This window comes from Aquarana catesbeiana, linkage group LG02 (genome assembly GCF_042186555.1).
Source record: "Aquarana catesbeiana isolate 2022-GZ linkage group LG02, ASM4218655v1, whole genome shotgun sequence".
Taxonomy (NCBI): domain Eukaryota; kingdom Metazoa; phylum Chordata; class Amphibia; order Anura; family Ranidae; genus Aquarana; species Aquarana catesbeiana.
Genome location: NC_133325.1, coordinates 276,065,985 through 276,080,023, shown reverse-complemented (window position 1 = coordinate 276,080,023; position 14,039 = coordinate 276,065,985). Strand labels below are relative to the sequence as shown.

Genomic DNA, 14,039 nt, shown 5'->3' with positions numbered 1-14,039 from the left:
TGTTGCTTGGCCCAGCACGGTTACCAAAGGAAGGTTCTTAACCCTTATCTAAGCTTAAAGCTGCAACTTCAGGTGGCTGAAAGGAGCAAGGAGGGAGCAAAGCAATGGTTATTATGATGATCTGTTCAGAGGTTAGTTGCGGTGAATCTTTATATCCCCAAACATGTAAATATTTCTTCATTAATTTTCCATCAATCAGCTGTTGCAGATGCACGCATTTCCCAAAAATGTGCTGCCTAAGCAAATTGGTGCTGTTGCAAGTTATTCAAATTTCCACTTCTGTCAAACTCGGCAGCTAAGCCGGCTTCTCCATTTGTAGCAACTCCCCCCTGATCACTGGTCATGGGAGTTTTTGATGTGCAGTCTGTAATTGCCAGCCTACCTTCACCTTTTCTATGCTGTGGAGATGGTTGTGCCCCTTGTGTGTCTGGAGACACTCCAGCAGAGTTGCTTTTAAGCTGAATAGTTCATATCTGACAGCAGTTTTGATAAGCTTTAACAAGGGAAAGGCTTTAACCTGTTGCAACACCGGTTTACTTCTTGTTAATTTTCATTTAAAGTAGCGCTATAGGCAAAGAATTATGTATGTTGCAGTCAGTCTGTAGCATTACCACAGCTTTTTGTGATTTTTCTGAGTCTCTCTGTCATCAAGTTTTATTACCCATTTGATTCTGCCAGTAGATCCATTGATTAACCACTTGCAATAGAATTGCAGGTGTTCAAAATGACTATACTGTTTGTACTGCGGTGAAGATGCAGTTTAAGATGGACTTTAATTAACTGCTTGCTGACAAGCCGCCGCAATTTTACTGAGGCAGAATGGCACGGCTGAGTGAAATGACATTCTCTTCGCTTTGCCTTTTGGCCACTAGGGGCACGCACACTCGTGACAGAGCGAGAACCGGGATCTGTGTGTGTAAACGCACAAATCCCAGTATTTTCAGGGGAGTTGAGGCAGATTGTGTGTTCATACTAAGTATGAACACCGATCTCTCTCTCTCTCCCTCTCCCCTAGACAGTCCCCCCCCCCCCCCCCACAGTTAGAATACACCTAGTGAATACAGTTAACCCCTTCCCTGCCAGTGACGTTTATACAGTAATCAGTACATTTTTATAGCACTGATCGCTGTATGATTGTCAGTTGTCCCAAAAATGTGTCAAGTGTCCAATTTTTGTCCGCTGCAATATCGCTGTCCAAATAAAAATCAGATTGCCACCATTGCTAGTAAAAAATAATTTTAAAAATGCCATAAATCCTCTATTTTGTAGACGCTATAACTGTTGCACAAACCAAGCAATATACGCTTATAACGATATTATATATCCTTTTTTTTTTTTTTTTTTAACCAAAAATATGTAGAATACGTATCGGCCTAAATTGAGGAATTTTTTTTTTTTTGATAAAAAAAATGTGGGATATTTATTATAGCAAAAAGTAAAAGATATTGATTTATTTTTTTTTTCTTTTCAAAATTGTCGCTCTTCTTTTGTTAATGGCGCAAAAAAAAAATGCAGAGGTGATCAAATGCCACCAAAAAAAAGCTCTATTTGTGGGGAAAAAAAGGATGTCAGTTTTGTTTGGGTATATCGTTGCACGACTGCGCAACTGTCAGTTAAAGCGACGCAGTGCCATATCGCAAAAAAATGCTCTGGTCATTGAGCAGCCAACTCTTCCGGGGCTGAAGTAGTTAAGTAGATGACACAGATCCGCCATCTGAATCGTTTTGATCAGTTACATCAGGAGGGGTTTTTTTTTTTTTTTGTTTTTCTACTTTTAAAAAATAAAAAAATGTAAGCCATATATACAGTGGGGACGGAAAGTATTCAGACCCCCTTAATTTTAATTATTTTAGCTGTGTGCTTAGGGTCATTGTCTTGTTGGAAGGTAAACCTTCGGCCCAGTTTGAGGTCCTGAGCACTCTGGAGAAGGTTTTCGTCCAGGATATCCCTGTACTTGGCCGCATTCATCTTTCCCTCGATTGTAACCAGTCGTCCTGTCCCTGCAGCTGAAAAACACCCACAGCATGATGCTGCCACCACCATGCTTCACTGTTGGGACTGTATTGGACAGATGATGAATAATGCCTGGTTTTCTTCACACATACTGCTTAGAATTAAAGCCAAAAAGTTTTATCTTGGTCTCATCAGACCAGAGAATCTTATTTCTCACCATCTTGGAGTCCTTCAGGTGTTTTTTTTTTTTTTAGCAAACTCCATGCAGGCTTTCATATGTCTTGCACTGAGGAGAGGCTTCCGTCGGGCCACTCTGCCATAAAGCCCCGACTGGTGGAGGGCTGCAGTGATGGTTGACTTTCTCCCATCTCCCGACTGCATCTCTGGAGCTCAGCCACAGTGATCTTTGGGTTTTTCTTTACCACTCTCACCAATGCTCTTCTCCCCCGATAGCTCAGTTTGGCCGGACAGCCAGCTCTAGGAAGGGTTTTGGTCGTCCCAAACGTCTTCCATTTAAGGATTATGGAGGCCACTGTGCTCTTAGGAACCTTAAGTGCAGCAGAAATTTATTTTTGTAACCTTGGCCAGATCTGTGCCTTGCCACAATTCTGTCTCTGAGCTCAGTTCCTTTGACCTCATGATTCTCATTTGCTCTGACATGCACTGTGAGCTGTAAGGCTCGATTCACACAGGGGCAACACGACTTCAACGCGACTTGTGGATCCGACTTTGCCCTGCGACATGTGTCCGACTTTCAATGAACGGGGATCCGACTTGGATCCCCGCCACTGTGTTTGGTATGAATCTTTAGGGGGAACTCTGCGCCAAATTTTAAATAAAAAACCGGCATGGGTTCCCCCTCCAGGAGCATACCAGGCCCTTGGGTCTGGTATGGACCTTGAGGGGAACCCCCTACGCCGAAAAAACGGCGTGGGGGGCCCCCCCAATCCATACCAGACCCTTATCCGAGCACGCAGCCCGGCCGGACAGGAATGGGAGTGGGGACGAGCGAGCGCCCCCCCCCCCCTCCTGAACCGTACCAGGCCGCATGCCCTCAACATGGGGGGTTGGTGCCTTGGGGGAGGGGGCGCGTTGCGGCCCCCCCCCCCCAAGCACCTTGTCCCCATGTTGATGAGGACAAGGGCCTCTTCCCGACAACCCTGGCCGTTGGTTGTCGGGGTCTGCGGGCGGAGGGCTTATCAGAATCCGGGAGCCCCCTTTAATAAGGGGGCCCCCAGATCCCGGCCCCCCACCCTATGTGAATGAGTATGGGGTACATCGTACCCCTACCCATTCACCTAGGGAAAAAGTGTCAATTTAAAAAAAAACACTACATAGATTTTTAAAGTATTTTATTAGACAGCTCCGGGGGTCTTCTTCCGACTTCGGGGGTCTCTCCGGTTCTTCTCCACGCTCTCCGGATCTTCCTCCGGGCTCCTCCGCTCTCTTCTGCCGCTCTTTTGCTAAAGCGGAGGAGCCCGGTCTTCCGTCTTCTGCCCTCTCCTCTTCTTCTGATGTTGACACGACGCTCTCTCCGGCTAGAATGCTCTCTGTGCGCTCTGCTCTGACTTATATAGGCGGTGACCCCGCCCCCTTATGCCGTCACAGTCCCTGGGCATGCTGGGACTATGACTGCATAAGGGGGCGTGGTCATTGGGTGATGACCACGCCCCCTAAAACGTCACAGTCCCAGCATGCCCAGGGACTGTGACGGCATAAGGGGGCATGGTCACCACCTATATAAGTCAGAGCGGAGCGCTCAGAGTGCATTCCAGCCCCAGAGAGCGTTGTGTCAACATCAGGAGAAGAGGGCAGAAGGCAGAAGATTGAAGACCGGGCTCCTCCGCTATAGCAAAAGAGCGGCAAAAGAGCAGAAAATAGCGGAGGAGCCCGGCAGAAGATCCGGAGAGCGCGGAGAAGAACCGGAGAGACCCCGAAGTCTGAAGAAGACCCCCGGAGCTGTCTAATAAATTACTTTAAAAATCTGTGTAGTGTTTTTTTTTAAATTGACACTTTCCCTAGGTGAATGGGTAGGGGTTCGATGTACCCCATACTCATTCACATAGGGTGGGGGGCCGGGATCTGGGGGTCCTCTTATTAAAGGGGGCTCCCGGATTCCGATAAGCCCACAGACCCCGACAACCAACGGCCAGGGTTGTCGGGAAGAGGCCCTTGTCCTCATCAACATGGGGACAAGGTGCTTTGGGGTGGGGGGGCCGCAGCGCGCCCCCCTTCCCCAAGGCACCAACCCCCCCATGTTGAGGGCATGCGGCCTGGTACGGTTCAGGATGGGGGGGGGGGGCGCTGGCTCGTCCCCCACCCCCATTCCTGTCCGGCCGGGCTGCGTGCTCGGATAAGGGTCTGGTATGGATTGGGGGACCCCCCACGCCGCTTTTTCGGCGTAGGGGGTTCCCCTCAAGGTCCATACCAGACCCAAGGGCCTGGTATGCTCTTGGAGGGGGAACCCATGCCGGATTTTTATTTAAAATTTGGCGCGGAGTTCCCCCTCAAGATCATCTGAGCACAAGTCGCATGCCGAAGTCGGATCATGCGAGACGGCGATCCGACTTCAATGATAGTCAATAGGCTGAAGTCGGATCAAAGTAGTACAGGGAGTACGCTCTGAAGTCGGAGCGACTTCAGTAGTGTCTATTAAGACGCTCCCATTCACTTAAATGTGAATCTCTTTCTGGGGCGACTTGGGGCGACTTGAGGGCGTACAAGTCGGATCCCAAGTCGTCCCAGTGTGAACCGACCCTAAGATCTTATATAGACAGGTGTGTGGCTTTCCTAATCAAGTCCAATCAGTATAATCAAACACAGCTGGACTCAAATGAAGGTGTAGAACCATCTCAAGGATGATCAGAAGAAATGGACAGCACCTGAGTTAAATATATGAGTGTCACAGCAAAGGGTCTGAATACTTAGGACCATGTGATATTTCATTTTTTCTTTTTAAATAAATCTGCAAAAATGTCAACAATTCTTTGTTTTTCTGTCAATATGGGGTGCTGTGTGTACATTGAGGGAAAAAAATTAACTTAAATGATTTTAGCAAATGGCTGCAATATAACAAAGAGTGAAAAATTTAAGGGGGTCTGAATACTTTCCATTCCCACTGTATGGTGACCATTGTAGGCATCCCTGTCAGCATAATGGTTAGTCCTAACTTCTGCAATGGAAACGTTGTTGGACAGCTTGAAATGTATGTAGTAAAAATATAAATAAAGGAAAGTGAAAAGAGAAAAAAAAAACATACTGAGTACATTTTTCATTATAGTGGGGTCATAAAGGCTTACTTGATTTTGCCAACTTGTACAACTGTATTTTTTACATGTTAGTTATACTTGTTTTTTATTTTAGGTTTGATTTTTGTCCGGCAAAGGAAGGAAAGCGTCCATCTGAAAACCTTGGTCAGGTGTTGTTTGGTGAGCGAATTGAACCCTCTCCATACAAGGTTTGTGCTTATTTTATAAAGTAGTGAACTTTATTTCAGGGATAGTACTGATAACTTGCTGTGCTTGTGTTGTATGTTGTATTGAGCACTACTCAATATTTTTACACACATGATTCATGCCTGATTAAACGGGGTATAGCTTGTAAATGTAAGTGAAAAATGTAATGTAGTGCAACCATTTGAAAATATTCACCTTTCATAGGGCCCTTTAAAATTTCAGCTTCTGTGTGCACGCTTTGAATCCAGAGCTTTGAATAAGCTTTTAACTAGCTTCAAGTAGTGCTAAAGCCTACTTCTTTTTTTTCTTTTCTTTTTTTTTTTTTTTTTTTTTTTTTTTTTTTTGGGACACAGGCTTGATATTAATAGATTCTGGTGGGTTATAGACTGGTACCTTCAGGTGATATGACACTGGCAAAGCTTTTTGGTGTCCTCATAGAACCCTGCCCCACTCTTGAGTCCTCAGCTTTTTTTTGCTAGTGTTCTAGGGTGATGAAGCTTTTCCCCCTTCACATAGACAGTACTCTTAGCTTAACTAGTGTAGTATTTTACTTCAGCTTCTTCAATTAACTCTTTGGTGGCTTCTGATATAACATTAGAAGCACTGCATCCAGATTGGTGCAAGCTTTGAAAAACCTTACGGCTGTGTCCAGACCCTATGCTGTTGGGATGGCCTGTAACGTTTCTTCAGGCACTTGATTCTGTAGTGCGCTGTAAAGACTTTGCTTACAGGATGGTCACACCTGGGTTCACAAAGAAGTGGTCTGTTTCGTTACTAGACCCTGGTGTTTCAATCTTTAAAATACAATATCACTGTGCCTGCTCTTTGCTCTTGCAGGCCAAGCTCTGAGAAAATTGAGTAGTGTCCGTGATACATTTTTTTTTTTTTTTTTTGCACTAACATACAATTTTTCAGGACAAGCTTTCGGGTATGTCCCCTTCTTCAAGGTCCAAGCAGTACTGATTCACAAATTTTTAAGCAGAATGTTAAAGAAATAAAAAGAGAAAAACAAACACAAACAAATCAGTGGTAATAAAGATAGCAGCAGAGTTAGTGAGATAAGACAGAGGGAGAGCTATAGAATGGAGGGGGGGATACTGGTCGCAGAGGGGGTCGTAAAACTTTAGCATAATGTGCAAATAAAAAAAGTATAACGGACAGTACTCAATTTTCTCTGTCACAATTGCACTAATACGGCTGCAATCAAATCAGGCCAAGCTCTGAAATCTGCTATTGCAGCAAAATGTCAATTTTGTCAAACGGCAGCTAATTGGAATAGGGCAATGAACAGCCAACAAAATCCTTTTTTCCAGGGCAATACCGTAAAAACAGAACTATAGTCCCCTTGAATCCATCAATGCTGGATTCCGGGTCTCGATCGCTAGCCACTGTAATTCGCTGGGCCGGGATGCGGTCACTCCCCCACATGTGCGGCAGTTCTGGCAGATTTTGCCAAATTTGTGCACAGCTTGGTCTACAGAGGTGAACAGGCATTTAAGTAACTTTAATACAGAGGAAGCAAAGCCTGCATTAAAAAAAATCCTGCCTTTCTGCCCGGTTTCATGTTGCAGCCTAAAGTTCCACTTTAATGGAGCAATTACAGTAGGTACCTTTTGCTTTACTCTTTTGTGTGGATGCCCCACAACAAGTCATAACAAAAATCTCCAGAATGGTTGATTTCTGTTCACATGCCCATTATCTTGTGGCTTAAAGCCTGGTCCGTTGAAGCTTCCTGCAAAAGATGTCTTACACATAGGATGTCTGTGGATTGGGGCACTTGACAAATTCATTACAGATGTCATCTATGAAAACTTTCTTACACATAGGGAAGTTACAAAATCACCATCAAGGTCTTCTACCTCCTCAAAACACTGTACACATCAATGCTTTGCTCAGGCTTCAACTGCTAAACCAAAATCCACCCCAGGCTACCTCTAAGTCCTCTTCCCAATGAAGACTTGCCCTCACTTCTAGGAGTGGGGGGATGTAGGTTTTACAGTTTTTTTATTTTTCTCTGGGTCACCAGACGTCCCAGACCTGTGGGTTCAATCAGTGGTTTCAGAGGGGTAAAAATAGAATTCCAAACTCTACCCCCTACCCCCACCCACTGCTTTCTTTTTTCCAACCAACCAAACTCTGCTCAAGGACAGTTGCATGTGCAGAATGTACTGAACCGTCTCTCTTCCCAGAAATAGTTGCTCCAGTACTTCCTGGAAGACCAGTTTAAAAGATTCTATTCAGACCTGCTCGTGGTACCAAAACCCAATGGGGTATTCATCCTGTCCTGGACCTAAAATTTCTTAACCAGTACCTCTTAGTTCCAAAGTTTGTTTGGAATCCGCAAGGTCAGTAATTGCCAAGATGCCCATCTGCATATTCCTGTTTACCCACTTCAGCCTTTCACAGCTCAGGGAACATAGTCATTCAAAGGAGCTAAGTTCCCTATCAACATCTTGAAGCTCAGAGTAATAAAAACTGCCATGTACCACTGGAACCCCCTTCCGGAGTGCCACTCGATCAGGGTGCCATTGGACAACACCATGGCTGTTGCCTACTTCAATCACCAAAGGGCACCCGGAGTTGGAGAGCCTCGAATTAAACAAATTTGATCATCTCTGTATGGGGAAATAGCTGGTCCAAGGGGAATCGGCTCTTCAAGTTGAACTATAGGCAAAACTTTTTTGTTTTTTTATTTTTTTTTGATAGAGCAAAACCACTCCTGTCAGATTTTTATTTTTTTCGCCATGTGTGTTCCATTGCAGAAATTTCTCTTCACTTCCTGTCCCATAGCCAGACAAAGTGAGGAAATCCCTGCAAATGAATGGAATTCCTGCCAGAATTAGTGTCCCCATTGTAAGATTTTGCTCTATTACTTTTCTGGGGACAACCCAAAATTTGTCACCATCATTAAAAGTAAAAGAAAGTACCAAATAAGACACAGAGGGTGAATCTCCCTAACTGGGGGCACACAGCTCTACAAACTGACAGAGGTTCTTTGTTCTCCCTCGCCACTCTGTCCAAAGCTAAAGGAAAAGTTTTTTGCCTTTTTAGTTATAATTTTACTCCCAATCTCTTCAACTTAATATAGCAGAAATGGGGGACTCCAGACGTGGGTATCAGTATCTACTAATTATCTTCTACCTCCATCGTTTTTCTTCTTTTGTTACCTACTATTGTTTGTACAGTAATAGCTCACCTTTTATCACAGTAGGAAATGATCTGCTTGACAACTGTGTCATATTTTTGTGGTATTTTCCATGCTCTTCTATGTGACCCACCCTCCCTGCGTGGAATGTTGTGAAAATGTTCTAGAAATGCTTAATTTTGACTTGAGTATTTACAGCTAATGTCTGTTTAACCTGGGCTTTACTCAAATTTTTTTTTTTTTTTTTTTTCAGTTCAGATTTAAAGAAAATCAAAAATGTGAAGATGTTTGTATTAGAAAATACACGTCAGATCAACAGAGTAAACAGAAGTTGGAATTCTTAAAGAAGAGTATGCTACTTAACTACCAGCACCACTGGTAAGTATATCTGTCTGTCATTTTTACTGTAAATTAAGTAGTCCATGACAAATGCTTTTTTTGGACCAGTAAAATGCTTGAGTTCTGTGGCATATTCAGTTGCTCTGGAAAGTGCACCAACACACCAAGATCAGCATTGGCATAAACTTGATTTAAAAAATCTCACTGCGTGCGTTTGAAGTAGACTTGGCAGTAAAATGCAATGTCTGCTTATGTTGCCTGAGGCTCCTCTCCCCCGCACTAATTCCTCTAATATAAGTGCATGTAAAATGTACTTAAGAAAAGTTTGGGTTCATACTTGTCCTCACCCCCCGTCTTTCACATGCAGAACCTAACCAAGGATGATTTCACACTCCTGACTAGATCTTGAGGAATACAGAGCATACAAAATCTCATGAGAAAACACTCTTTGCAGTGCACTGGAGTGTCTTCTCGTAAGATTTTTCTAGGAATCTTCCCAGAAGGACAGCTATCACCCTAAAACGTGCAAAAGATGGAGGGAAGGTAAGTATGAAGGGGTGGGACAATTTGAGAAGATCTTTCATTTTACTTCAAGTCCCACACACAGTACTGTTAAACTGAATTTTGTACAATAAATCTATATAAAATTTATTTGTCGCTTTTTGTTAATGTTCTTTGGTATGGATTCTGTCCTCCAGTAACTTTGGATAAGGCAGCTCTAGACCTAGGCATCTGTAGTGATGTAAAGGACAAATTAAGATGATTTTAATTAAAGGCTAAGTTTACCTTCTGGAGAAAAATAATAAATGCACAAATTTTTGCAGGAAAAAGGTGCATTAATTTTCTCTCTTGGGAGCCTGCAAAGCATTGCACCCGTGATCTGTTTTCAAGACCAGTCCTGCAGTTTTCAGTCCGTACCTCCGATATGGGCAGACTGTTCACCAACTGCAGAGCTTGTGAATGAGTTACGAGAGCGCTTATGAGCACCCTCGCAGTTCATTGGGAACTACGAGCCACCAGCCGCAATGCATGACTAGATTTGTAATTCTCACATGCGCACATATTGTGAATGAATGAAGTGGCCGTGTGGGTGGACCCCCGCATAGCTTTGTAATAACAGTGAGCGTGGACAGAACACAAGGTGGGGGGAGGGGAATCGAGGGTGCGTGGGGCAGATCTGGAGCATGTGATACCCAAATTATGGGTGTAACATGCGCTGAATAATGAATTTGTCCCTTAAAATATTTTTTTTAGAAAGCTTTTTTTTTTTTTCAGTGCGATCTCAAACCAGGAATTTGATTCCACCAGCAAAACCATTTTCCCTCACAAAAAAATACATTCAGCATTCTAGCACTCCTCCAAAAGGGGGTTGGCAAAAGTAGATGCTACATCCTATTGATAAGCTGTCTACTGTGCCACTGCCATTTAACCACTTGCCAAGTGCACTATAGGGGTGCAGGCGGCGCACTCTGTGATCAGTGTCTTCCGGACACTGCTGATCACAGATTACGGTAAAGAGACAATCAGCGGCTCTTTACCTCATGATCAGCTGTGTCCAATCACAGCTGATCACTGATATAAACATAAGCCAAGTATCGGCACTCCATTCTTCATGCGGCCAATCTGCGCACATCAGTGAAGGCGAAAAATTACCTGGTTGCAAAAATTTATAACAAACTAATGAAAGCACTTTTTTTTTTTTTTTTTTCCCCCTCACAATTTTCGGTCTTTTATTTGGCTAAAAAATTAAAAAAAACCCAGTGGTGATTAAATATAAAAGAGCTTCTATTTTTGTGTGAAAAAATGATAAAGACTTAGTTTAGGTACAGTGTGGCATGACCGTGCAATTGTCATTCAAGGTGTGACAGCGCTGAGAGCTGAAAATTTGCCAGAGCAAGAAGGGGTAAAAGTTGCCAGTAGGCAAGTGGTTAAAAGTAACATGTTGCTGGCGAGAACAGACTCCAAAGAATACTTTACATGGCTGTTGACTGCAGAAACTGAAGGAAGTAAGCCACAGCTTGTAATCCAGCTGTCAAAGAACTGTAAAATAATATTGCATTGATACAGGACAATTCTAGGTGCTTAGATCAATCGCTCACTACCATTTTTAAGAATTAGTACTGCTTATTGTGTCCTTATACACGTGGCCATAGACTTCAGCAGAGGTAAAACCTAAGCTTCAAATATTGGTAAAGCGTTTTTCTCTGTGCGTATTATCAATTGCGCAGGTGTGCAGTGATTTTTGTCAGTTTTAACTAGACTGTATCTTACTGGTTTACGGAAATACTTTCCTAGTGCTCTATCAGATAACCGATTCATCATTCCTTTTGTTGGTTTTAATGTACTTTTTTGATGGAGTCAATCTTTAGTTTTGTTGCACAGTCAATTATTGGTCCCTGGCATTCCAATACGTACATACTAGTGAATGTAGTATTTCTACCCTTCTCTGCTGACCTAATTGTCAAGTTATAAAGTTTGACTAGTACCCTTTGCTTCAGGTTCTAATTGCTGGATCTAATCAAGAAATATATGAAGAGAAGTGGATATCTGACCATTTTCTCCTCACTATGCAATGCAGTATTTTCAACAATACAGTTTAAGTCTGTATTTCTCACTGGAAGTAATTTTTATATAATTGTGATCTCCATATAGATTTGTAGATTCTTCCTTTTTTAGGGACTATTTATCAAGCAGTGTGTGCAGCATTCATATAAAATGACTACTTTGATTACAGGATAAGGCACATGAAGAGTCTGTTTACTCACCTCATAAAGATGCTATGGTATATTGGGTAAAAATATAAAATCTTAAATTCACTTCATATAGGAATATGTGCTATACCTTTTTTTCTTTTTTCTTTTTTTTTCTTTTTTTTTTTTTTTTTTTTTTTTTATAATTATTAGAACCTTCATTTCAAAATAATTCATCCACTATGTCTCCCTTTCAGGATTATTGACAATATGCCTGTTACGTGGTGTTATGATGTAGAAGAGAAACAGAAATTTTGCAATCCTGGCTTTCCAATTGGCTGCTACATTACAGAAGATGGTCACCCTAAAGATGCATGTGTAATAAATGTGAGCATTTCAACAGTGATTGTGCTGCACCCTCAGTCCTGCCTGTGCAGACACAGAGCTGTCTGGTTTTAATTGACAAAATGAATAAAACAAACCTTATTTTAGAGCCGATCCACATATATGGGAATTGGATGCCTTCTTAACTGCATCCAATTCGCATAACATGTGAAATGTGAACGGCTTTCAATTCAGCCGGTTCAAATGTGCGGGGTGGCCGCTGTGCGATTTCAAGAAGGGTCCTGTGCATTTTTGGGTCTGGTTCAGGTCTGCGATTTCAGGTAAAAATTTGCACCTGATCCGGTGAACAGAAAGGCACCAGACTGCCGCACTAAAACCACCACCGCCGCACATGTGTGCACCCATCCTAAATGCCATAGCTTTCTAAAGAATTTATCATTTTGACATGTGAATTTTCTTTCATTTACAGTCTGAATTTCATGAGAGAGATACATATTATATCTTTAACCATGTGGACATAACTATATATTACCATGTGGTAGAAGATGAAGCAAAGGGGTCACGACTGGTTGCTGCTAAGCTCGAACCTAGAAGGTACGTTATCATACCAATTCTCTTTCTTGTACAGCTAAAATAGAGACTGAACACGTAAAAGAGGCACGGAATAATATATTCTTGTGTGCTTATTTAACTTTCACTGCTCATACTTTAACCCAAAAAACTCAAAATAATACATACCAGGCCTTTAATATGTGGTGCCTGCATTGGCCTTTTTCAGGCTTTTTTCCTTCTGCAGCTAAAGATTTGGCCATTATCGCTCTGCCTGTCCAATAGTGACAGTGCTCACTCAATGCACTGTATATATGGAGAAACAGCTGTGCCGCCCTAAGTTGCTGAACTGATTTGAACTATAAACCTCTCCCCCTTCTCCTTATCGCCATTGGTAGAGGGACACCGCTTTGTAGTTCACTGAAGATATCTGAGAAGGGGGATAACATTGTTTGAGATATCAGTTTGGTACAGATGTGGTTAGGACACAAGATTTCTCACAAGATCAACATACATCTTCTGTACTTGCAGAAAATGCACTTGGCTTTAACCTCTTGCCGCCCGCGCTATGGCCGAAAGACAGCTACAGCACAGGCCTGAATTGCCAGGAGGGCGTCCATGTACGTCCCATGCACGTCTTTTTATCCATGTGATGCCTGCGCGCCCTGTCTGAGACTCAGCTGATCGGCGTAAGGGGCCGATCCTGGGCCCTTACCACGCGATCAGTTGTCAGCCAATGAGAGCTGATCATATGATTTAAACAGAGCCAGTAATAGGCTAGCGTTTTTTTTTTTTTTTTTTTTTTTTCGGTCTTTTTTTTTGTTTGGCAAAAAATAAAAACCCCAGTATGTGATAAAATGCCACCAAAAGAAAGCTCTATTTGTGTGAAAAAAGTGATAAAAATTTCATATGGGTACAGGGTAGCATTGTCATTCAAAAGTGTCAGCACTGAAAATTGGCCTGGGCAGGAAGGGGGTTTAAGTGCCCAGTAAGCAAGTAGTTGAAAAAATTAAAAATGCTGCCACCACATCTAAGACTTTAAGCTGCAACATCAACATTTTCTTATTGGGTTGGTTTAGATTTACTTTAATCTTTTGACTGTTCACATGTGGTGAACTTGGTATTTATTTTTTTCAAGTAGATCTGTAGGCTTGGTAAAAAAAAGTATGGATTATTGTACTTAAAGGAGAAGTCCAGCCTGAGCTCGTTTGGCTGGGCTTCTCCTATGGGTCACAGGAGTGCAATTTGTTTTGCACACCTGTGACTCATTTTCAGCAGAGAGCAGTCTGCTCTCTGCTGACATCACAGGAATCGGTCCATGCACCGCGTCATCACGACAAAGTCTGTACCTGCCAGGTGCCTGGACTGATGCTTGTCTCAGCCTCTCAGTGAGCCGCTGCCCCCGCCCCTTCACAGCTCAGCGCTCCATTGAACGTTGAAGAGCATAGAGGAGAGCTGCTGATTGACAATCAGCAGCTCTCCACCGGGGATATGTGAGAACCGAGCCATCAGTGATGTTTGATCGCTTGGTTCTCAGTGACGAGGTGGCAGGGGACAGATGCA

The 14,039-nt window shown here is 42.9% G+C and overlaps 1 protein-coding gene across 1 annotated transcript in view; it reads left to right on the top strand.

The window, feature by feature from the left end:
- TM9SF2 (transmembrane 9 superfamily member 2) overlaps positions 1-14,039 on the top strand; it is a 61,127-nt gene that overhangs the window by 21,058 nt on the left and 26,030 nt on the right. The window contains exons 3-6 of the mRNA XM_073614448.1: positions 5,317-5,410; positions 8,807-8,931; positions 11,840-11,969; positions 12,397-12,521. Of these exons, the coding sequence (XP_073470549.1) occupies positions 5,317-5,410; positions 8,807-8,931; positions 11,840-11,969; positions 12,397-12,521 (474 nt within the window). The remainder of the gene's footprint in view (positions 1-5,316; positions 5,411-8,806; positions 8,932-11,839; positions 11,970-12,396; positions 12,522-14,039) is intronic.